This window comes from Camelina sativa, chromosome 4, assembly GCF_000633955.1.
Source record: "Camelina sativa cultivar DH55 chromosome 4, Cs, whole genome shotgun sequence".
Taxonomy (NCBI): Eukaryota; Viridiplantae; Streptophyta; class Magnoliopsida; order Brassicales; family Brassicaceae; genus Camelina; species Camelina sativa.
This window is the reverse complement of record NC_025688.1, coordinates 13,244,613-13,269,314: the sequence shown is the minus strand read 5'-3', so window position 1 is coordinate 13,269,314 and position 24,702 is coordinate 13,244,613. Positions and strand designations below refer to the sequence as shown.

General features: G+C 33.4%; 7 protein-coding genes and 1 pseudogene across 7 annotated transcripts in view; 5 read left to right on the top strand and 3 right to left on the bottom strand.

The window, feature by feature from the left end:
• LOC104780425 (zinc finger protein ZAT8-like) lies at positions 1,046-1,752 on the top strand. The gene has a single exon (XM_010504920.1). The coding sequence runs from the start codon at positions 1,114-1,116 to the stop codon at positions 1,612-1,614; it is 501 nt and encodes a 166-aa protein (XP_010503222.1). The 5' UTR covers positions 1,046-1,113; the 3' UTR covers positions 1,615-1,752.
• On the top strand, positions 3,614-4,227 carry LOC104780424 (zinc finger protein ZAT8-like). Its single transcript, XM_010504919.2, has one exon. It carries the CDS (start codon positions 3,679-3,681, stop codon positions 4,225-4,227), a length of 549 nt encoding a protein of 182 aa, XP_010503221.1. The 5' UTR covers positions 3,614-3,678.
• On the bottom strand, positions 4,639-7,134 carry LOC104780423 (ras-related protein RABE1c). The gene is given in 10 exon segments (XM_010504918.2): positions 4,639-4,928; positions 4,931-4,975; positions 5,071-5,163; positions 5,251-5,313; positions 5,400-5,497; positions 5,602-5,667; positions 6,177-6,277; positions 6,385-6,457; positions 6,675-6,752; positions 6,888-7,134. Coding segments are annotated over 9 exon segments (684 nt in total). The 5' UTR covers positions 6,748-6,752; positions 6,888-7,134; the 3' UTR covers positions 4,639-4,856.
• On the bottom strand, positions 9,012-13,605 carry LOC109132491 (annotated as a pseudogene).
• Positions 19,581-20,950, bottom strand: LOC104780422 (40S ribosomal protein S15a-1). The gene is made up of 4 exons (XM_010504917.2): positions 20,852-20,950; positions 20,490-20,644; positions 20,214-20,374; positions 19,581-19,858 (listed from the first exon to the last, which is right to left on the bottom strand). The coding sequence occupies exons 2-4, from the start codon at positions 20,620-20,622 to the stop codon at positions 19,760-19,762; spliced, it is 393 nt and encodes a 130-aa protein (XP_010503219.1). The 5' UTR covers positions 20,623-20,644; positions 20,852-20,950; the 3' UTR covers positions 19,581-19,759.
• Positions 21,229-21,944, top strand: LOC104780421 (histone H2B.7-like). The gene has a single exon (XM_010504916.1). It carries the CDS (start codon positions 21,315-21,317, stop codon positions 21,750-21,752), a length of 438 nt encoding a protein of 145 aa, XP_010503218.1. The 5' UTR covers positions 21,229-21,314; the 3' UTR covers positions 21,753-21,944.
• On the top strand, positions 22,018-23,428 carry LOC104780420 (cold-inducible RNA-binding protein-like). Its single transcript, XM_010504914.2, has 4 exons — positions 22,018-22,170; positions 22,261-22,329; positions 22,411-22,517; positions 22,903-23,428. Exons 1-4 carry the CDS (start codon positions 22,134-22,136, stop codon positions 22,996-22,998), a joined length of 309 nt encoding a protein of 102 aa, XP_010503216.1. The 5' UTR covers positions 22,018-22,133; the 3' UTR covers positions 22,999-23,428.
• The window catches only part of LOC104780419 (actin-depolymerizing factor 1-like), a 2,087-nt gene continuing 1,670 nt past the window's right edge, over positions 24,286-24,702 (top strand). The window contains exon 1 of the mRNA XM_010504913.1: positions 24,286-24,467. Within this exon, the coding sequence (XP_010503215.1) occupies positions 24,465-24,467 (3 nt within the window). The 5' untranslated portion in view covers positions 24,286-24,464. The remainder of the gene's footprint in view (positions 24,468-24,702) is intronic.

Below are 24,702 nucleotides of genomic sequence, written 5' to 3'. Positions count from 1 at the left end.
TGGTATCCAACCAAATTATGAACGAATAAATATCAATCATATATATGGAGATGTAAACATAACAACATATATCAAGTTGTAGGTAGTTTCGTTGTCTTAACTAGATCACAGGATGGTCCCGGCCATAAGAAGGTCTGACTACACAAGCCCGAGTTTCAAATCTTCTTGAAAAATACAAAATAACAACTCATAAGAAAACGCCAAATATATAGGGAGTGATCTAGTGGTTTCAAGTCCTTTCAATGAAATGAGGTTGAACCTAGAGACCCCTAGCTAGTTCGATCTGTTCTCCGAATTAATGTTATTTATCCGTTCTGAGTACCCATGAAAGTATGTAAAAAGTTCTTCTAGTCTAGCAGCCAAGCCGGCAATAAAAATGAAGGAATTCAGCATCTCCATCCCCCTGTCCGATTCTTGCCTTGTTGACGTTCCTCGAAACTAATATTTTTACTTTACTTCAAATCTTTAGATACTATTATAAGAATATAAAAAGTAAAAAAAAAATGTCCTTAACATTAAAACTAAAACAAAGAAAAGTATATAAAAATGAATAATATATGATGAGTAGATAAGTTTAACGAATAAATATTGACCATCCAACCAAGAAAATTCTAGTTGTATATATCTAGACTGTGTATAAAGTAGCTTAGTAAATTCATTTGCTCAATCCATGACGACGAAGATTATAGTTGAAGAGTAAACTTATTAGATAAGAGAAACTTCGAAGACCAAAAAAAAAAAAAAAAGATAATTAATAAATTAATAACTTGTTCTTCTAGACGACAAATATTGTATTGTGTAAAGGAACGCACCAAGAACATTCCTTTTTCTTAACTTACGTATAACGACTTATTCCATTTTGTTCCGAGTCAGTCTCCTAAAGTGTTAACGCGGTGACGCAACTCGTGACGCGGTGACAATGATTTTTCCATTTCTATACACCTCAGATTACTTACGCAGCAAGCCACAAAGGGTAGTTACGTTATTTAACATTCGTCTTTTACTAAACCCATTTCGATATATAAATAGGAGTACTCATCACACAACACAACACACAAACAAACTAAAAAATCCCAAACAACCCTAGAAGTGATCACTCAGTCAAATCCAAAGATGGTTGCGAGAAGTGAGGAGACTGAGAAAATGAACGATACGGCGGCTAGATGTCTGATGTTGTTACCGCGAGTTGGAGAATACGGCGGAGGAGAGAAACGCGTTTTCAGATGCAAGACTTGTCTTAAAGAGTTCTCGACGTTCCAAGCTTTGGGAGGTCACCGTGCAAGCCACAAGAAACTCATTAACAGTGAAGATCCATCACTTCTAGGATCTTTGTCCAATAAAAAGACTAAAGCGGCGATGACATCTCATCCTTGTCCGATATGTGGCGTGAATTTTCCAATGGGACAAGCTCTGGGTGGTCACATGAGGAGGCATAGGAACGAGAAAGTCTCAGGCACGACGTTGGTTACACGATCTTTCTTGCCAGAGGCGACTACGGTGACGACTTTGAAGAAGTGTAGTAGTGGGAAGAGAGTGGCCTGTTTGGATTTGGACTTAGATTCGATGGATAGTTTGGTTAATTGGAAATTGGAGTTGGGTAGAACGATCTATTGATTTCTTGTTCTTTTCTTCGTATTCGTTAGGTTTTTAGTTTCATCTTGTAGTACTCTTTGTTGGATCCATTTATAGTACCCATCGATGTGAATATTATCTTGATATATACTATCCGAGATTTCTTTTACTGTTTGCTAATTTTTTTGGTTTCCTTAAATTATACCCTTGAAGGTTAAATTGAGCTATGAATGGTTTAAGTAGTGTTGAAACTATAATATATTATCTAGTGTGGTCAAAACTAGAACAAGAAGAACCCATGTAAGAAGGAGCAGAGACGAGACTAAGCTAACAGTACTAGATCTCTTAATTTGTTGTTTGTTAACACAATCCTCAACAGACTTCACACTAACCTTCTTAATCAACTAGTTTTCTCTTAGTTGCTTCTTTAACTTTCTTGTTTTTTTCAAGCTTGTTGTTCTTCTTCAGTTCCAACTGTTCTTTTAGTTGAACTTAGTTATTCTTCATGTTTGGATCATAATCTCACACTATGTCGATCGTGTATATATTGAGATTTTAGTTCTGGTTCATAAGGGGTTTTTTTTGGTCACCCATTATCTTAAGACGAATATATTACAAAGAAATATCATTCAAATCCGTTATCGTCAAACTACAGTACAGATCATCATTGAATCATTTCATTGGTATTCTAATAAGTAATAATGGGTCGAATATAAATAATGAAGTTTATAATTAAACAGCCAAACTAGCACATGTAAATAATCAGGTAAAAGATGCTTATAAAGTCTATGTTTAGTAAACTTCAACAATCAAATTATATATATATATATATATATATATATTGATAATTCGAATGTTTATTATATTCATTGCATATATATTTTTATATGGATATTATGCTATATAGACATGCTAATCTATAATTGCTGATCTACGGGGAGATGAATATGAGAGATACAACTTTGTGAATTGAAAACCCTTCGAAGAGATATGTTATGTGCGTGTGTGTTAATGAAGGAATCGCGTGGAAGTGTACAAAAAATGTCGCAATCACATCACTCTCTCCTTTTATTAATTTCTTCTATTTTGCTTCTGAACGTTTCTCTCTAGTTTCCCTACAACCACCCTTTGATTTTCACATTTTGTATTCGTCCCATTCTCTACTTGTTCTTTCAAAAACTCAAGACTTGAGTTCTATTGATCATTGCAAGTAAACCAGACGTCGGATCAGAATATATCTGACTATAAATAAATGATATCCAAACATGTATCTATTAGTAAGTGATTTTAAATGAATAATAAACCAAATATATTGATTATATATCCAACCAAAAACCACTCTACATGCATGTACTCTGACTGAATATGGGATAAGTTGATTTTTTTTTTTTTACTTCTTTACAGTGAATATGGATAAGTTTCCAAGTAGATTTGCACAATCCACAATTCCACATCTAGAAGAGTTATTGTTAATTATACCCAAAAAAAAAAAAGGAAAAAACCTTTATGGCGGCTTATATGAATAAAAATTATTAGTGAATCATTCATATTAATAAATAATTAGAACTTGTTCTATACAATAGTCTTTGAATAAATAATTTATTTTCTTATCAAACGATTTATTTCCATTTATCAGAGTATCCTAAGTATTAATTAACATAAACACCACTTACACTAACTTACGCACCAAGTCATGAAGGGGTACTTTCGTCACTTAACATTACGTCTCTTCCTTAAGGCATTTACAACGGGAGAACTCTTCCAGTTACTCAAAAAATAATATATATATATATATTTTATTTAGTAACTAATAAAGAATTGATAGGTATAGAATTATTTTAAGTAATATTTCTTCTGGAATTTGAGAACCGTTCTTCCTGTTTCTCTCTCTTTTATATTATTTTATTATTTTTTAATAAAAAATTTTGTGTGAGTAACTCAGTGAGCAACACCACTCTAAATGGTCTTAGTAAACCCTATAAATATGCGTAGTGTATCCCAGAAACACGCACGAGACACACAAACTTAACACCGACACTTGAAAGAAACAAAAAACAAAAAAACCCTAGAAGAGCGTCACTCAACTCGATTCAAGACTTCGAAACCATGGTTGCGAATACAGAGAATCTTGAACCGACGATGGATAAGGCGGCGGCGAACTGTCTGATGTTGTTATCGAGAGTTGGTGGCGGCGGCGGTGGTGAAGGAACAACAGCTTTAAAAGAGAAACGAGTTTTCAGATGCAAGACTTGTAAGCGAGAGTTCTCTTCGTTCCAAGCTTTAGGAGGTCACCGTGCAAGCCACAATAAACCCACTAACAACGGTGACTATACTTCAATTCCTGGATCACCTAAGAAGAAGAAGCCGACTAAAACGACGACGTCGATTCATATTTGTCCGATTTGTGGCTTGGATTTTCCGATGGGACAAGCACTTGGTGGTCACATGAGGAAGCATAGGAACGAAAAAGAAAAGGCCTCAAACAACGAGTTGGTTACGCGATCTTTCTTGCCGGAGAACGCAACGCTTACGACGACGACTTTGAAGAAATCGAGTAGTAGTGGGAAGAGAGTTGCTTGTTTGGATTTCGCCGACTTAGCTGCGGTGGAGACTTTGGTCACTACGAATTTGGAGTTGGGTAGAACCATGTATTGACACACTTTCGTATCCGTTAGGGTTTTGTTAGTTTTATAGATTAACAAACACATTGCGTAGAGCTTTTACATGGTTTAATTAGTCTTCTGATGTTTTTATTTTATCTTTACAGATCGATGTGAATACAGATTGATGTGAATACAGTTCTATATACTATCACAAGATTTGTATTCTTGTTTCCTAAAATTTTTGGTTTCAGGTTTTATAAAAATTTTTGGATTCACGTTTTATGAATGATTTAACTAGTGTTGATCACTAGAGTATAAGTGTGATCAAGCTTAGTTACTGTGTTGCAACTAAATTATGACAAGTTTCGTGATCTCTGGATCGAAGAGATTATATGTTTATTTTCTCTTCAATCTGGCAGTGTACATGTTAATGGTTGTGTCAAAGGTAAGTGAAAAGAGAAACATAAGAATAGAGGAGTGATGATGACCAACATAACAATTCAGCCACCGTCATAAAAAAAAAACAGCAACAGAAAAGAAAAATACATGTTTCGATTAAACCTTCGTACAAATAAGAAGGACAATTTAGAACGAATCAGAAGTGATGGAATAAAACAAAAATTACAGAAGCACCCAACGAGATATCTTAGTTTTTTTTTTCACTTCAACTCAAACTTTTTTTTAAGACTTAAACTTCACTTTAAGACTTTCAACTTCTAAGTTCCACAGCATGCAGACTTCTGTGTTGCCTGCCCGGCTCCAGCTGCCTGGTCTGTTTGGCTTATCTTGATAGTTGCAGGCTGCAATTGAGGACAACAATGCGTTTTCAGACTGTCGAACGAGTAACAACGCAAAGATGTGAAAGAGAGAAGAGAGAGAGAGGGATGTAACAAACCTCTGCCCTTGAGTCAGTGTCTGAAAGCCTCTGCTTAATGTCCCTCCCTATTGAGAAGAAAACTTCTTCCACGTTTAGGTTTGTCTTGGCACTCTGCAACAACATATATATAGCTAGATTTGTAAGCAATGTGTACACTACCTATCTAGTTTCGATGACTGAGAGCATTGTTAGACTTACTGTTTCGAAGAACTTGATTCCGTACTCATCAGCAAGAGCCTGACCCTTTGCTGTAGGTACTGCCTGAAAATTGTGACAGAACCAAGAAGCTATTATTATCAGGATTAGCCGTGAATAATGAACAGGGATAAAGGCTGTGTGATTCATACCCTTTTGCTTTCATCCATGTCAGCCTTGTTCCCTACCAAGATCTTGTTAACATTATCTGAAGCATGCTGTTCGATGTTACGAATCCAGTTCCTAATGTCTGCAATTACGTTAAGAAACTTGTGTGTGAAAGAGATGATCGTTTCAGTTTAAGGAGTTTTATAGAAACCAGTAAGTGAAAAGACTTGATGGAGGGAGTTTTACTGTTGAAGGATGACTCGTCTGTGACATCATACACCAGCAAAATGCCCATTGCCCCGCGGTAATAAGCTGTGAAAGTGCAAGAGAAAAAGAATCTTCAAACAGATGTAATGGAAACAGATCAATATTAACTGTCGAAATATCCCAACAATACTAACTATACAACACCTTCAAAAGTAACCAGCCAAAGAAAGCAAATCAGTAAAGTGACATTGCACAAATACATCCCCTTTACCTATAAGTGGCTACCTAACAGTCTAACACTACATATAAGATGTTTGTTGCCAATCTCATCTCGACAATCTTTCTAACTTGACTTCTATTATAATGGCCAATGCTAAGTCCAGTGATCACCAAGCAGATTTATATAAAGTTCTGAGATAGCCTAACAACACCAACTGTGCAAGACCTAGCAAAGTAACCAGCCAAATCAATCATTCCCTTTACAAGAGATCACAGCACATATAAGTGGCTATTTAAGAACTGTTATAAGTGTTCATCACCTTGAGAATCTATCAAATTTGATTCATAATAAGATGATTAATGCTCTAAGTACTGATTCAGCAAACAAAACTCACCAGTAGTGATAGTCCGAAACCGTTCTTGACCAGCAGTGTCCCAAATCTGAAGCTTGATACGTTTGCCATCAAGCTCAATCGTTCTTATCTTAAAGTCAATGCTACATCAAGGCAAAAAAAAATGACTCTGTAAGTAAAACGCCAAGGAACAAAATCAAAACACACATCACTGATTTCAAATTTATCCATAAACCGAGAGAACACAAACCCAATGGTGGTAATGAAGCTAGTAGTGAAAGATCCATCAGAGAAACGTAGAAGAAGACAACTTTTACCAACACCTACAACCAAAAAAAAAACAAACCATTAGGTTTACAGAGAGATCTCTAAAATACAAAGACCGATCAAATCTGTATCACCAAGTCCACACAACGATCTCATCACAAACCAACAAAATCAAAATCATCACAGTGAGTAGATCGATTCAAAACGAATCGAATCAGGAAAAGTTCAACGGATCCACTACGATCGAAGAGGTTTTCAGATCAACGAACGTACCGCTATCTCCAATCAGAAGAAGCTTAATGAGATAATCGTAATCAGCTCTGGCTCTAGCAGGTGGAGCAGCCATTGAATCTAACGGAAACCAAAAAAAAAAAAACTCAAAGATCAAAATCTGTATATCTTAGTTTCATCGAAATCGAATTAGATCAAACAAAAAAAGAGGGAGAAATCGAATGAATCGGCTGCGTAATGGAGAAGACCACGTACCGGAGAGGGAGAGAGAGAGAGAAGATGAAGAAACCGATGTAATCGGAGAGGAGCGAAGGTTATGGCGGACGGCTAAAATGCGCCAGTCCTGATTTAGCTTTTTCAGATATTTCCCGTCTTCTTCTATTTACTTCGTCTTCTTCGTCTTCGTGTGCACGATAGGATACACTGCGCACGTTAGTAATTGGAACCGAAGGAGAGAGTGTGCGCACAAAAAAGAGAGAGAGAGAAGAGATACTTTGGGGAGGGCCTATTGAAGGCACGAAGCCTTATGGGCCTTTTGTTAATTACTTTATATCCAAATCAATTAGCTGGACTAAAACAATAATATAATATTCTGATAAATTGTCAAAAATAGGGAGTGGACATTTCGGTTTAACTTCGGATTCCGTTTGGTTCGGTTTATTCGGTTTTGGTAAAACTGTAACCACACTCAACCAAAGTTAGTTTGGTTTGTGTTCGGTTCGGTTTGGTTTTAGTTTAGTTTGGTTTTAATTCGGTTTAAAAATTATATTAATGTAACAAAATTTTATTGATTATGGTTTTATAATAGTTAATTAATCTAATAAATTAGAAAATATAGAAAATTAAAATTAATACCTAATATTATATATAGTTAAATCTATATTTATATTAAGTTAATTTTATTAAAGAAGTTAAAATAAAGTAAAATTAAAACTAAATACAAGTGGTAATAGATAAGATCACATATTTATAATTTCAATAATATTATTAATTAATTTAAGAAACACATTGGGTTATTGGTTCGTTCGCTTTTAAACCAAACTAAACCGAATCATTTGGGTTGAGAAGAAACATAACTTAATGGTTGGAGTGTAGGATTGGGTTTGGTTTGGGTCGGTTTGAGTTTGGTTGGTTCGGTTTGGTTTGGTTCAGTTCGGTTTAAATGCCCACTACTCAAAAAAAAAAAAAAAGAATCTGATAAATCATTTTTATAAAAATATTATCTCTATATACAAAAGTTATACTAATTTTAAAATTTACTATTTTATTATTTTTTATTAGCTATAAAATACATTTCTAGGGGTTGTAAAAACTATAGATAATACAAATATATTATATTGTTACATTACATTAAATTATACTTCTATCTTAATAGAGATATAACCTAAATATTTTAGAATTTTCTTTTGCATTTGAAATGTATTATTCACTATTGTTTAACTTATATAATCGCTTCTATTTGGTTCAGAAAAAAAATCTTCATTCTAAAGTTTTAACGGAACTATCAAGCGATTCTCGTGAATTAGATATTTTGTTTCTTTAAGACTTCGAAAATACTAAAAAGAGTTATCGCCTCGATATGGTCCAAGACTTATGAAATCTTATTTTTTGTATTAGTAACTTATATGCTTGATCTCAGATTGTTTTCTTATATTGTTTTGTGTTCTCGTAAGTTCCATATCAGAGGAAGTCAGATCAAATAGATAAGTTACTAAGAAGTTCGTGAACAACATGCTTGTAATCTGAGCTGGACCAAACCAATATGAGCTGTTGTTATAATTGGTTCGAAATTGTTTCATAATGTTTTATTGGTCCATCTCTGCTCTCGTCTACAACATAACAAAATTTTCCACATCTGGTTTATGCTCTATCTATCCACATGATACGTTAACTTCTGTATCTATCTACGATCATCATTCTTTGCCAAGTTGTCGTTAATTTTGTTTACCAACTTTTATAACCAAAATACCAAATAGTTATTTAACTTGCTCAAAAATAAGAAAATAAAGAATGGTGAGAGAGGCAACGACTTTCATAGAGAAATTAAGTTTTTTTTTAGAAAATTTATGTGTCATGGAGAGAGGTGCTAAGTCAATTCCATATTGTTACCACCCTTAACCCTCTCTTTATATGATAGATGATTATTCATATAGTTTTGAAGGTTTAAATTATATTTGAGAACTTCATTCCATGTAGATTCAAGTGAGCATTACCCACTCAACGATAAACCTTTCACTAGCTGTAGTAATGTTGATGTTTATGTTCTTACGCAATTGCATATATAATAGTATAAAACTCACCAACATAATTTCGTTCGTTGTTTTAATATACTCGAGATGTTTTACACAAAAGAATTTAGTACTCTCGCTCAAAAGTTTATCATAAACTCCCATTGACCAATATGTCACAATGGCATAATTCACAAAGAAATCCAGAAAGAGGGTCTAATATATTACAAGGATACTCATTCTTAGTAAAAACATTCTCAGACCATTCAACAAATCCCCAAATCTTTCCAAAACCGCGTTTCTCAAATGAAATCTCTGCACACCAAGAGGGGTATTGAATTTGGTATTTTATAAGATTTTAGAGTATTCTTAAAATCCTATGTTATTCAACTTGAATTTATGTAAACTTATTTAAACTACTCTAGAATCTTTTGTTATTCAATCAATGATTTATAAAACTTACTTGAAATCTACTGTTATTCAAAATTTCACAACTTTTTTAAAAACTGATACTTTGAATGATTCTATGAGATTTTTTTCTGGTTTTTAGTTGAAAAATAAGTATAATAAAATCACACGTTCTGAGGTAGTTTTTTTAAGGATTTTCAGTTACTACTAGGCTTCCTCTGTTGTTTCTCTCTGGGCAATTGGAATGTCTACAGGTTTCCTCTTCTTCTCTCCTTCATCATCACCAGAGACGCTTAACAACTGTTTGATAGAATTCCTCATAGAGAGAAAAATAAAAAATGTACGTGGTGAAACGTGACGGGAAGAAGGAAACTGTTCGCTTCGATAAAATCACTGTGCGGCTAAGGAAGCTTAGCTATGGTTTTAGTATCGATCAATGTGACCCTGTCCTCTTCGGTCAGAAAGTCTGTGCTGGTGTCTTCAAAGGCGTTACCACTACTCAACTCGATGAGTTAGCCGCTGAGACTGCTGCTTCTATGACCACTAACCATCCCGATTACGGCTCCGTCAGTCTTCTTCTTTGTTTCTTCCCCTTTCTTTTTATTTTTAGTACTATCATTACAATTTGATTTAATTGGTGTTTTCTTGATTTGATAGATCAGTTTCGGATTTACATGTGAAATTGCATATTTGTGATTGACTGAGATTGTTACTTGATCTGATTCATGTTGTGATGCTTTCCAATTTTTATATTGTTATTGGACATTAGGCAATAATTTAACAATGGTTTTAATGTTTATAATGCCAGCTTGCTGCTAGAATCGTTGTCTCCAGTTTCCACAAGAACACTAAGAACTCATTTTCTGAAACGTGAGTGTTCTTTCTTCTGATCTCTAGACGTATCAGTGACTATTAGTTATTCATATGTGTTGTTGACTTCGATGGATTTTGGGAAATCTTCAGGGTTAGAGATATGTACGATCATGTCAATGAGAGATCTGGACTCAAGGCTCCTCTAATTGCTGATGATGTATTCGAGATCATTATGAAGGTAGTATAGCTTTTGTTATAATCCCTCTATCTGATGATGGCGTAACATTCTATCATTTTAGAGAGTGTTGGGATAATAGAGCCTGTGACTTGTGTATGACTGGGATAAACAATTTTTTTTTTTGTTTATGTTGTGAAATATTTTAAAATCACCCAAAGTTTAATAACAAAATCTCATAGAATCACATTCATTTTCTTGTTTTTTAAATATAAAAACTTTAAAAAATAATCAAATCTCCTAAAAACTCAATCAAGTCTTTCAAAATTCTAAAATATTAAAATCCTACCAAATCCTACTAAATACAAGTTCAATACTCCCCTCCAAATCTCTGTTTTACATTCCTTGATCGGTTTGGAACCTAGACGATGGAACACCGCCGACTCCCACCAAACTGTTACTCTTCTTCCTCGATCGGATTTGGCCACCCAAGTTAGATAATCAGGAAAAGTTGGACTACCGGGCAGTCCTTCAAGCCCATCAACCTGACACCACTCAAGATTTCCATTTGGTTCATACTAAACTAACACCCCATCCAAAACCTTTGTTTGGTACATCATGTTATCTATCTCCACCAAGCAAATATTCCTCTGAAACTTAAGCTCTAATCTATTCATGTCATAAACTTTCCCATCTACACTACAAGAAAACAGCTCAGAACCGATAGATATATCTGTCAGTTAGCCGTCGGAAACACTCATTACCGACGAAAAACAGACATAAACGTCCGTCGGATCTAGATTGTCGAAAAAATTATTCTGTCGGAAATTCGTAGGAAATTACTGACAGATTTCCAACAGAAATATAACCGATGGATTTCTGACGGAAGTTTTACCGATGAATTTCCGACAGTCGTTTTATTGACGGATTCCTGACGGCTAATGGTTCCAAAATTTCTCGTTATACCGACGGATTATATTTATAATTAAAAAAAAAATGGAAAAATAAAATTAGCATAGTTATAAAATTTTAATTAAATACTAAATTATCTAAATACTTAAATGTTTAAATTCAGAAGTTTAAAAGTTTTAAAAAAATATATTCTAAAAACCCAAAACAAGAAATTGTTAAAAAAAAAGACTAAAAATTGTTCCCAAAAAAAACATTATATACTTAACAATATTAAAAATTCATAATATACATTATATACTTAATTGAAAATAAATAAAAGCAAAATTATCAAAATGTATAAAATCAATACTTAACAATTTTAGAAACCATTGCAAAAAAAATAATCAAAATATATCAAAAAATTATAAAATGTATAAAAATCTTACACCCACCCCTGTAAAAAAACTAAACAAATTCATCAAATCCAATTTATCAAAACCAAATCATCAAATTCAATAAAACCCAAGTCTAACAAATCTAACACACATCTCTTACAAACCAATTCATCAAATCAATAACACCCAAATAGAAAAAACTGTCAAACCTAACAAATCTATCTTATTCCTAAGAATTCTAAGAGAACTAACCAAATCTATAAAAAGATAAAAAGAGAACTTATGCTATAAGAAGTTGGAGAGAGTGGTAGGAGAGACTTGCCAGATTGTAAGGAAGTAATCGTTGGAGGTTAGACATAGTTGGAGAGAGGATTTGAGAAAGATTTTGAGAAAAATAAAAACAATATGGGAAGAAGAAGATAAGAAATATAAAAACAATCTAGGGAGAAAAAGATGAGAAAAATAAAAACAATTTGGGGAGAAGAAGATGAAGTTCTTTGGTAATATCGACAATACCGACAGAATAACCGACAGATAGCGCATCAGTTATGACTAAAAATTTCATTTTCCGCATCTCGAAAATTTATCTATATTGTCTCACAGAAATTTCGATATCCGTCGGTTTTGAAAATAAACATCTATATGATTAAATTAGAGAAAAATAATAATTTCAAAGACAAATGGCAAATATTTACCCATAAGATGTAATACCACACCATAAGTACTTTAAGTAAACAACCTATTTTTTTATAAAAACACAAATTTTGAAGAATGTAGTTTAAAAGAAGAGTCATTGAAAACTCATCTTTTATACGACACTTATAAAAAAGTGCATTATGGAGCTAAGTAATGGAAGATTTTACATTATCCACATGTAAACCGTGAGTTATTTCTGACAGATTACCGACGGATAAAAAAAACAGACCAAATATTGACACACCCGACAGAAAGTTAATATCCGTCAGTTTTCTGTCGGTTATTTCTGACGGATTACCGACAGATTAAGAAAACACCGACCAAAATTTGACACACGTGAAAAAATTAGATATATGTGAGTAATCCGTCAGAAAAACTAACAGATTACCGACGGATTTTGTCCGTCAGTAATTTTCTGACGCACAACCGACAAACTAATCTTCTGTCATATAGTCGTCGGTAAGCCATTGGTAATTACCGACAAATTAGTGCCATCAATAAATCCGTCAGTTATCGCCTTGTTTTGTTGTAGTGCTATTACCAATCTACCTGGAACCACACTCATTTGAACGGTGAGATCTAGTGTTGTAGGCAATATTGGCTCCCACGTTTGGGTCTTTGGGTCATAAACCTCTCCCCAATCCTCGATAACGTTGGAACTAGAGCCTCTAATCACGCAGATCTTACCATCGATTACATCAGCTACTGCATTATCTCGAGGTACATGCATCTTGGGGAGTGTACGCCATTCATGGGATCGACAATCGAGTACTAGCACTCTCATGCTACTCTTACCCTCCGTGAAGCCTCTGATCATGTAAATCTCTGAACTGATTGATATAATGGTTGTTGAGAATGGACAAGAATACGAAAGGATGGGTTTAATTTTCTGTTTGGTAATCGGGGAAACTATGTACCATCCATCGAGGAGTATAGCTCATCCTATACAGGTCTAAGTAGACATAGAGGGAACTCTCGGTTTTTCTGATGCGAGATCGTGTTACGTGGAACTCACGGGAGGCGAGGAGTGATCGGAAACACTTGGAGACTAGGGATAGGTTTGGATAATGGAATCTCGAGACACGAGCCAAACAGTTGAGAACGATGTCTTTTGGTAACGAAGAGAACGACATCGGAGGAGAGTCTGATGATTTCTTCATCTCTTTCGTCGTCTACGTCTTCTTAGGTTTTTAGATCTAGGGTTTTATGCCTTTTCAGATTAGTTAACGAAAAAACCCTAAAATTAAAATAGCAATGTGAAGAACACAGATTCTTGGTTTTGGAAGAGTATGCTTAAGTTGAGGCCGCTCGTAAAGAATTTTATCAAATGCAGGGTTGGAAATGGAGACAAAGCTTGGTTCTTGCATGATAATTGGACCCCTTTGGGTCCATTGTTGGAGATATTTGGAGATTCGGGTCCCTCTACTCTTCAAATCCCTCGTGATGCAAGAGGGTCCGCAGCTTGCACTAGAAATGGCTGGAGACTAGCTTCTTCAAGGTCGGATCAGGCAGTGAAACTTCAAATCTACCTGTCCACCATTCAAATACCAAGCGTTTCTCAGGATACTGACTCTTATGAATTGTATATTGAAAACAAGTCATGTGACGGCTTCTCTTTGAGTGCAACATGGGAGGTTCTTAGACCAAGAGACTCCCTTAAAGACATGAGCGATTTTGTTTGGTTCAAAGGGTCAACACCAAAGCATGCTTTCCACATATGGATCACAAACCTGGATAGGCTTCCTACAAGGTCTCGGCTAGTCTCCTGGGGAAAACAAGTTCCCATAATCTGTTGTCTTTGTTCTGATACAGAGGAGACTAGAGACCATTTATTTCTTCACTGCTGGCCAGTTTGCTCAGACTTTATGGAGATGCAGTTTGCCTATACGACTGAGACTCGCCCCAGCTATGTTTCCTGATTGGTCAGCTCTTATGGCTTGGGCTAAGGTTAATAACCCTTCCTCCCCTCAAATCCTCCGCTTGTTGCTAGTTCATGCTCTAGTCTACAGTATCTGGCGCCAAAGGAACAACCTCCTACACAATCAGATTGTTGTACCAGCTCTCACCATATTCAAGGATATTGATCGTCTAATCATCAACTCCATTTCAGCAAGGAGGAAGTATAAAAATTTCAGGAACCTTATGACTCTCTAGCTCTGCTAAGGTACTCCATCTTTTTTCTTTGTTTCTCTTGAGAATGTGTATCTATATGCGTCCTTGTTTTTTATCTTTTTTTTGGCAAGGTTTATTTTCCTTATGCTCTGTAACACCTTTCAACTTATGATATTTACTATTTAGCTAAAAAAAAAAATAGCAATGTGCTTTTTTTTCTTTAACTACGACTTAGCAGCTAAAAGCCTAGATTTCATAAGCTTTTCTAAAATTTAGGAAACTATATGAGATCTTTACTATAATAGCATTGTGTAATCCTACTATATTAATTGAGAAGTACAAAAATGAAACTAACCTTCAAAACTTTAAATTTTTTTAATTAAGCTTAATTAATTAATTTAAATAAATATAATTAATTAAAAAATAAAAACATTCACATATTAAATATTAAAAAATCTAAAAAAATAAAAATAAAAACATTTTCTCTCTCTAATAAATTATGGACAAAATTTGTAAATATATATTTTTTAAAAATATAAACCAATTAGAATTTTAAAAACTAAGATTTTATATCCAAGTATACAAAAGATTTTGTTAAGATTTCAAATTATGATTTTCCTATCATCTTTATTTTATTTTATTTACAAATTGTTTGGAATTTTCATATAATACTTATGAATAATAAAATGCATAAATTTTTTCTACATATGTTGTTATTTGAAATTTTTAAAAACGAATATATATTACCTAATCTATGAAAAATATGTGTTTTAATTTTCACATAGGCCGGTTGGTAAAACTAAATTTAAATAGATGATAAATTAATAGTTTTTAAGGTTTGGTGCAAAAAAACACTTCAATTAATTTTTTTTTTGCAAGAATACCCTCCAAATCAAATAAATGCAGGTCAATACTATGAAATCAAAAGTCACCCGCAATACAGCCCTCCACTGTATCGATGACGTGGCAGTTTAAAACTCTTGTTGTTTTCAGAACTGAAAAATGACAAATCGTTGAGTTATATTTATTTTTAATTAAAAAATAAAGGAAAAAAAAATTCTTCTTCGTTCTTCGTTCTTCGTTCTTCGTTGGGTCTCTTTCCACATGTTAATCAGATGCTTAATTCACAAACCCAAATTATAAGTGCTAAAATACAATTGGGTTACTAAAAATTCAAATCAAAAACTCAATCAAACCAAGATTTCTAAATTTCTAAACAACGAATCAAACAAAAACCAAAATTTATGCAAACAATCATTCACAACTATGAACTGGTTATGATAATACCCATTGAACCAAATCTTCATCGGCGATCCGCAGAGACGACCCGCAGTAGAGGTAATCGTACTTTGCTTTACGATTCGAGTCCTAGAGAGCAACATCGACGGCGTTTGGAGCTTCGACAAGGACGGGGATTGAACCGGTGATGTTCCGATCTACGTCTCCAGTGGTTGCGTGGAGGAGAAGAGTACCTCCGGTGTTTCTAGGGTTTCTCACGGTGGTTGATGGAAAAGTACACTTTAACGATACGGTTGTGTAAACCTTACCGTAACTCAATCGGTTAAGATTTTTGTATTGTCAGTTAAATCCGGTTATCAGATTGCTTAAGCGCGACATGAAGCGGTTTAGATGATAAACCGATAACGGCGAACATGTTAACGCCTCCTCTGCAATTTGTTTTGGATCAGGGGTTTAGAAACGAAGAACGAAGAAGAGAGAAGAATTTTTTTTTCCTTTATTTTTTAATTAAAAATAAATATAACTCAACGCTTTGTCATTTTTCAGTTCTGAAAACAACAAGAGTTTTAAACTGTCACGTCATCGATATAGTGGAGGGCTGTATTACGGGTGACTTTTGATTTCATATTATTGACCTGCATTTATTTGATCTGGAGGGTATTCTTGCAAAAAAAAAATTAATTGAATGATTTTTTTACACAAAACCCTAATTTTTATTTGCTCACAATTATAATATTAAAATTATTTTTTTATATTTTACAAAATAATGATGCAAGTATAACAAACAAACAAACAATATAAAACTGTAATAATATGTCAAAAATAAAATACTATAATATTTTAAAATAATTAGTATTCAAATAGACTAATAGATTTACAGAATAATTAAAAATAAATATTATCTCAAACAAAATATTTTTTTAAAAAAATATATCAATAACTTTTATTATTATAATTTTTTTTTAAATGTTGACCTGTGCTTTAAACACGAGATATCTCCTAGTTAGATGTAATTGGGAAAATATGGATTACGGTCTTTAATTCTCTTAACCCTACACACCCAAATCATTCTTTAAATCCCATTAGAATCGATTAATTAACACATATTTCGATTCAATTAATTAGAAATTTTTCACATGTGAAATTCTCGTGAGTGAGTCCAAGTTTTTACTATAATAAGATTTTTTTATGTTTAAAAAAAAAGATACAATATTTTATTATTATTATTTTGGGTTTTACTAGTAATTCATTATTTTTGGTATTAGAAAAATGAGTTGATTTAATGATTGTTTTGTTTGTTAATTAGGATTCGGTGAGACATACCTTTGTTTTTTAATAATACTCGAGAATACAACGTTCAGACGGAGAACGTCGTTCCGACGATGAGTACAGACTTAAATCTAGAAAAATAACAATCTAACTAAATCATAGATATATCAGACGCGCTTTTGTTTTTGGATTTCAAAATCCAAAAATTAAAAACCTTTCTCAAAATTTCTATTAATTAGGTATTTGTTTGTTTCGAGATGACTATGGTAAAAGTAGTTTCTTTAAAAACATATGAATTCTAAGAGATGTTGTCAATTCTTTTATTTCTTTCATAAAATTTTAAAACCTGCTTTTATTAATTTATAAAATGTTTGTCGCGAATTCCTTTTTTATATAAATATTTATTTAATTACCGTTTTTTTTTGTAAAATTTAAAATATAAAATGAAACGAAATAAAAATTGAAAAACTAAAAACCAAAACCTATTTATAGTCAGCTAAATATTCATGCAGTAATTTTGTAAAAGTTTTTCCCATTTATTTTTGAAAATTCCAAAATCAGCAAGCATCATATGAAACTAAATGATTCATATTTGGTCGCTTGGTAGTATTTCGAGATTACATTTATATCAACGTAAATATTTCCAAAAAATAAAGATTCATTTGAGACAATAAACTTTCATTATAAACAAACTGACTTGTCAGAATAAATATTTATAATGAAACTGACTTATCAAAATCTATATTATTATTTTTGAAGTACATTTTGTGTTATGCCCTTGAAGTTTTGGTTATTTAATTTGTTTTATTTACAACATTAACCCCTAAAACAATTCCATAAATAACATTACAGAGAAACTCAAAAACTAAACTTTCTTAAATTGACCAACATTTGTTACATTTATTGCCATAAAACCTTAACAACATCTATACATTCTGATTTTTCCAAAAACAACTCTACCCATTAAAGTTTTAACCCATTAAATCTCCAAAACTATTTTATGGATGCTAGAATCTCTCAAATTTAAATGACATACAACAGATTTTCCATAACAAAAGTTTACAATCTCCATAATTATATTAACATTAATAAATTTCCTAAACCAAAAATCCAATTTTATAATGATTTGAAAACCAATATTCACAAATATTTAACTTAGCAGGAAGACATACATTTAATTCAGTATATATTTTATTTAGAAACTGAATATTGTTTGGTAATAATATAAACAACTAAAAACGGAATACAATTTAATTTCGCTTTTATTGGTCTCGATAAAAGACTCCTTCCTCATCAAGCATATTTAGATATATAAATATCAACTTCAAAAACTATACAAAACATCTACAACCAAAACCTACAACCTCATATNCTTTAGCAAGAAGACATACATTTAATTCAGTATATATTTTATTTAGAAACTGAATATTGTTTGGTAATAATATAAACAACTAAAAACGGAATACAATTAAATTTCGCTTTTATTGGTCTCGATAAAAGACTCCTTCCTCATCAAGCATATTTAGATATATAAATATCAACTTCAAAAACTATACAAAACATCTACAACCAAAACCTACAACCTCATATCTAAAAGAGAAATGGCTGCAACATTTGGTTTTTTGAGAGATCTCCGCCCTTACAAGACGGCGTGGAGGGTGCAAGTGAAAGTCCTTCACTTGTGGCGTCAATACACAAGCAACACTGCAGAAACCCTGGAGCTGATCTTGGCACTATAAGAATCACACAAAAACATAATTTCCATTATTCTCTTTTATTATTCACATGAATCTTACTATGTTGCTTTAATCATTTTAGAGAATGAAAATCCACACATCAGTCAAAAAAGACATAGTTATACGGTATGTTTGATTATTTTGATTATTCTTTTACGCAAAAACTTATTTTGATTATTATTTTTTTTGCAAAAACTTATTTTGATTTTGGTGAGACGGATTGGCATTAATCCCATATAGGGAATTAAGTGANTTTTTTTTAAAACACTTTTAGATGTGTACGAGGAGATAAATGTATTACTAGACTATACATATACCACATGGGTTAAAACCTTGAAAACACTACAAAAATCCTATACTTTGAATACTTATATCAAATAGCTGTAAAATTTTATATTTTTAAAATTAATAAAACAATAATAAAATAACAAATAAATATAATATATATTTTAAAATTTTAAAATTAAAAATATTGTCTTGCGGTGTGCCGCGGGTTAAATCCTAGTTATATTTATAATATATATCCTAGTTTGCATAAAGTCAGAATTACATAGTTTTTATCAAACTATATATCCTAGTTTGCATAAAGTCAGAATGTTAGAATTTTGATCCAAGAAAGGAAAAATTTACATCGGTTGATTAATAAAAAAAAAAGGGGGAAATTTTTACATCATCGGGTCTTCTTTGAAAGTATTGTGAATGATTGCAATTTTCTAAAAGAATAAAAATTTCATTAGCTAATGTTCACTTCAAAATTCTTAACACATGCAATAGAATCGTGTATAAATTTCTTCTTACTTCTAAAATCTCTACTGAATTTGAGCAGCTCGAAGATTTGTATTTTAATGAAACTTTTCAAATTGAAAAGAGCTAAAGCCAAACGTTTTAAGAAAAACAAAACAAGAAGAGCACGTCTCCAAAATGGGTAAATGCCACATTTAACGATAAGTCAAGAAATTTGATTTTGCTTTCATAAATCGCAAGTCTAACGAATTCAAAAACTGAAATAAATTTGTCTACTCATCTCCAAAGTTCTTAAGCATCTGAGTAAAACGACATACAAAAAGCTACTACTTTTAACATTGAGGTCACAATCCAATTACTACTCCCTCCACATAAGGAGAATCGAAATATAACCCGATAAGATAGATCTCAAGAAGCTGCTTCAGTAAAAGAAGCCAAGAACTTTGCCACCAACATTCTTTCTCCTGGCTTCTTCGTGATCCATGATTCCCGCTGAGGTCGTCAGAACAATGTAACCAAACTGCACATAGAGAGATGTGTTCAATGAAGATGTGACATTGAAAGATGAAGTAAGATTATGTTCTACAAGTAATGCCACTTAACACCTAATTACACCCTAAAAGGAACAGCAGTGAGCAAACTGATTATGTTCTATTAGTAATGCCACTTAACACTCGATTACACCCTAACCGGAACAGCAAAGTGATTACGTTCTATTAGCGATGTCACTTAACACCCGATTACTCACTAACAGGAACAGTAAAGTGAGGCACCCGATTACGTTCTATGAGAGTATTACGTCGAATCTTATGTTCTAAACCATAAATGATCGGTACCACAAACACAGAGTAAAGGCTATAGTGTCTTAGACTAACCTGTCTGGAAGGAAGTAGACGAGCAGTCCATCCTTCAATCTCCTTAACACCAACATCAAAACGAGGACTGATGACTCCACACTTGTTCAACCTTCCATTAAGCTCAACAACAATCTTACCAGACCTGTGGTCATCAACATACTCAAACTCGCCAATGTAACCTACAAAATTCAAAAACACAAAGCATCATCATTACACTTGGAAACAACAGTACACACAAATGAAAGCAAAGTAAGACAGAGTTATAACTACTAGCTCTGCAAAAATCACACATACCGTGCTTTTGCATGACGATAAGGAACTTGATGATCACTTTAGAAGAAGGCCTGATCATGACCTGCCTCTTTCCCCTCTTCTCAGCATTATACATACTCTTAAGAGCATCATTGAGCACACTGATTCTCACCATTCTTTCAAAAATTCAAAAAAAACTGCAAAATCACAAACCAACAAATCTTAAGCTTAGTGATATTTTCATAACACTACACACACCATGGCTTCTGAAAATGACATAAAACGAAAGCTTCAAACCTAGATTCTCCAGAGAAACAATTAATAAAACGATAGTTCCAAAAGAATCAATAGAGCAGTTCATAGAAGTTGAGGAGAGATGAAGATTCCGGCGATTACTAACTAACCTGACACCTAAGTAGCAGCCGCCTCCGACGTCGCCTCTCGCTTTGCCTTCAACAGATTAAAGAACAGAGAAGATGGAACAAAAATTAGGGTTTCCGCTTATATCACTTCCACGGGTTCCATTAGGCCCATTATAGATACATAGTTAGAGCCCATTTACGCCCGTTATAAGTGTAGAGTCCAATTAAGCCGATTTTTCTCGTTAAACTCGTAATTAATTTTGATTCTGCGTATTTTAAACCGTTCATTTGTTCTAATCTAACGGTACGTAAGAGAGTCCATGTCATCAATCCTCGTGAAACCAGAACTAACCAATCAGTATCTAATACATACTCGTATATATACATCAGCTATGGAATCGATTGAACAAAACAAGACACACGACAAAAAAAAAAAGCTTGATCTCACAATTTTATCTTTTCTAAATTCCGAAACTTTTCTTTTCTCTGATACTTTGTTTCAAGAATGGCTCCAAACGCAGAGAAGAAGCCGGCAGAGAAGAAACCAGTGGAGGAGAAATCAAAAGCCGAGAAAGCACCGGCGGAGAAGAAACCAAAAGCCGGCAAGAAACTCCCGAAAGAAGCCGGAGCTGGAGGCGACAAGAAGAAGAAGATGAAGAAGAAGAGCGTCGAGACGTACAAGATCTACATCTTCAAGGTTCTGAAACAAGTTCATCCCGATATTGGTATTTCGAGCAAAGCTATGGGGATTATGAACAGTTTCATCAACGATATCTTCGAGAAGCTTGCTTCGGAGTCGTCTAAGCTCGCTAGGTACAACAAGAAGCCTACGATTACTTCTCGGGAGATTCAGACTGCTGTGAGACTTGTTCTCCCTGGTGAGCTCGCTAAACACGCTGTTTCTGAAGGAACCAAGGCTGTTACCAAATTCACCAGTTCTTGAATTGTGTGGATCTATCTTGTTGGAATCGATGACTTGGTCTTTTAAGGTGTTTGTAAAATTAGGGTTTTGACTATTAGAATTTGTGTAATTCGATTTCTGTTTCGTGATCTTTTGGGTTTTCTTATTGCGATGTAATATCAAACTAAGATCCAATCACTCTCTATAATCAAATACTAAATCTTTCTTCTGAAATTATCTTTTTGTTCTGTATCCTCTCTGCAAAATGTATCGAATTAGCATCTGGATTCATTGAGAACGTCGTCGTTTTCGAACGGAATCTGTGTTTTTTACCGAAACGCCACCGTTTCGCGTCTAACCTAAAGTGTTTCGCAGTGATTTCTTCTTCTCGAAACAGTTCGGATATAGCTGATAATAACAACGATGGCTAAGAGAATCTCAGCTCAACTCTTCGTAAGCAGTATGATAATTGTTTACTCACCATCTCAAATTTTAGATTCTTCTTTCGTTTTAGTTTGCTACGGTTTGATCAGATTTATATCTTGTGCAGGGTTATCAGCTTACACTACAGATCAATCTCTGAGGCAATTGTTTTCTCCGTTTGGTCAGATCAAAGAAGGTATATATAATAAGCACGAACTCGAGTATGTTTAAGAAGGCTCAGTTAGATTTATATCTTGTGTTTTTGGGTTTTGGTTAGCTCGGCTTATTAGAGACCCAGAAACGCAGAGACCAAAAGGGTTCGGCTTTATCACATTTGAGTCTGAAGATGATGCTCGAAAGGCTTTGAAAAGCTTAGATGGGAGGGTAAGAAGAAAACCCAATTGACTTTTTTTTTTCCATTTCTACAATAACATTTTTGCCATTTCTTCGTTCTTTGGATATGAACTTTCAGTTGATGTTTTTGTTGCTGTGTTGTTTGATGTACTACTACTGACTTTTGTTCTGTTATGAAATTTTACATATCCTGAAATAGTTTTCTTTGGATATTACTGTCTTAAACATCACTAGTCAGTACTCTTTGGTGATAGATGACTCTCTCTATATCCATTTATTTACAGTCTCAGTGTAGAAATGTCGATTAGGGTGGTGAAGCTATATAGATTTTGTTCCTTTCATTATGATGATAACGTTGATGAGATTTCTTAACAAATGTACTGAAGTTTATAATTAGTTCTTTCGTTTGTTTCAGATCGTAGATGGTAGACTAATATTTGTTGAAGTTGCCAAGAAGGCAGAGGAAGTGACAACGGATACCAACAGTAAGAAAGCCCATGACCGCGGGTAATTTAGGCAAAGAGAGACTCACTGTTATCATGTACACTTGTTTACAGAATTGATCTGAGATCATTAGTTCCCATGTTCACAACACTAAAAAGAACAGATGCCATTTATGATATGGTTTGTAATCTTGTTTGTAGAAGAATCCTTGACCCTTGAGGTGATCTGGGCCTGATTTAGTTAATGGGCTTAAAGATAATAAGCGGTGAGGCTCCGGTAGGAAATATCTGTCGCACAAAGCAAACTCCGAAATCTCCACGTGTCTGTATTTGATTAGTTCTTCTCGGCTGCTTCCCATCACCGCTATAATGAAAGTTGAGCGTCAAAGTGGAGCCAACCTAGAGAGGTACCGAAGAGGCACCTTTCATTTAATTTCGATTTTTCAAAATATGCAAAAATATTCAATGGCAAGAGATATTCATTTTGGCTATATGGAAGATTTAATTTAGTGGAATTTAATTTTTTTTTTGGTTCATTTGAAAAAAAATCCCAATTTCATTTACATAATGCACACATACCAAATGTGATGTGTAACATTTTTTTTTGGCTCCTAAAGTCTATCAGCATTCATAAATGGGACCAGTAGTAATTGAATTTAAAGCTTGTAAATTAAAGTACAAACTACTAATAAAACATTAATTTATGTTGGAACTTTTGTAAATCTAATCAGCGAGATGACAACCAACTAGTTTATTCAAATTTTGAAACTGGATACATGACGTAACAATTTTTGGTTTGTCACAATTTTTGGTTTGTCATTCAAGTATCTAAGTAGAGCTGTCAAAATGAGCCGGCTGTCCATAATCTGGCTATGTCCAATTTATTATAGACCAGTCATTGACAAGTTCATATTTGGAGTGGATCTAAATAGTCTTGATCAGCTTTTGCCCATAGATAAAACTGGACGGACAATATGGATATTAGACGGCCCATATTACTTAAAAATTTAGGTCAAAATCGATTTGGGGAAAAAATTAAAACACAAATATGTTTTTGGATATTTGTGTTTTTTTCTCATTTTACAAAATATGTCGTATGTTGTCCAATGGACATCCATAGACAGCCCATAAAAATATTGTCAAAAGTGGGTATGATCGTTTATGGACCGGTCGTTAATGGATACGGTCATTTATATAATTTTTAAAACATTTAAGAATAAAATTATTAACAAAAAGTTCAATGAAATACCTAAAAAAAAACTTAGTTCAAAAGATAAATCTAATTATTGTATTGCATTAAAAAGATCAATAATATTAATGAAATACATACCAAATAATATGGTTGGACTTGGACTTCCGAATAAAAATTGAAGAAAGGAAGAGAGAAAAGAAATTGACAAGAAAAGAAAAGAAAAAAAAGGTGACCGTATTCTCTCTGTCGATTCAAGCCGCCTGAAGAAAAAATATCTTCTTCTTTCTTCACCCCTTCTTGTTTAAGCACGAATTTGCTTTGATACTAGTGTTGTTTCCAGCCATGGTGAGCTAAATTTCATTTTTTTTTTATATACCTTTCGATCTGTAGCCTCTCGATTTGTGTTTGGGTCTCGTATACAAATCTTCTGGTTACGATTCCTTTACTCGTTGTTTTCGTTAGATCTGTAAATGGAATTTTGGGTTTTAGATATCTGGGATTTTCGGGTTTTTGTGATCGCTGTGTTATAGTTTACTGTGGATTTTTTTTTTTTTTTTTTTTTTTTTTTTTTTTTTTTTTT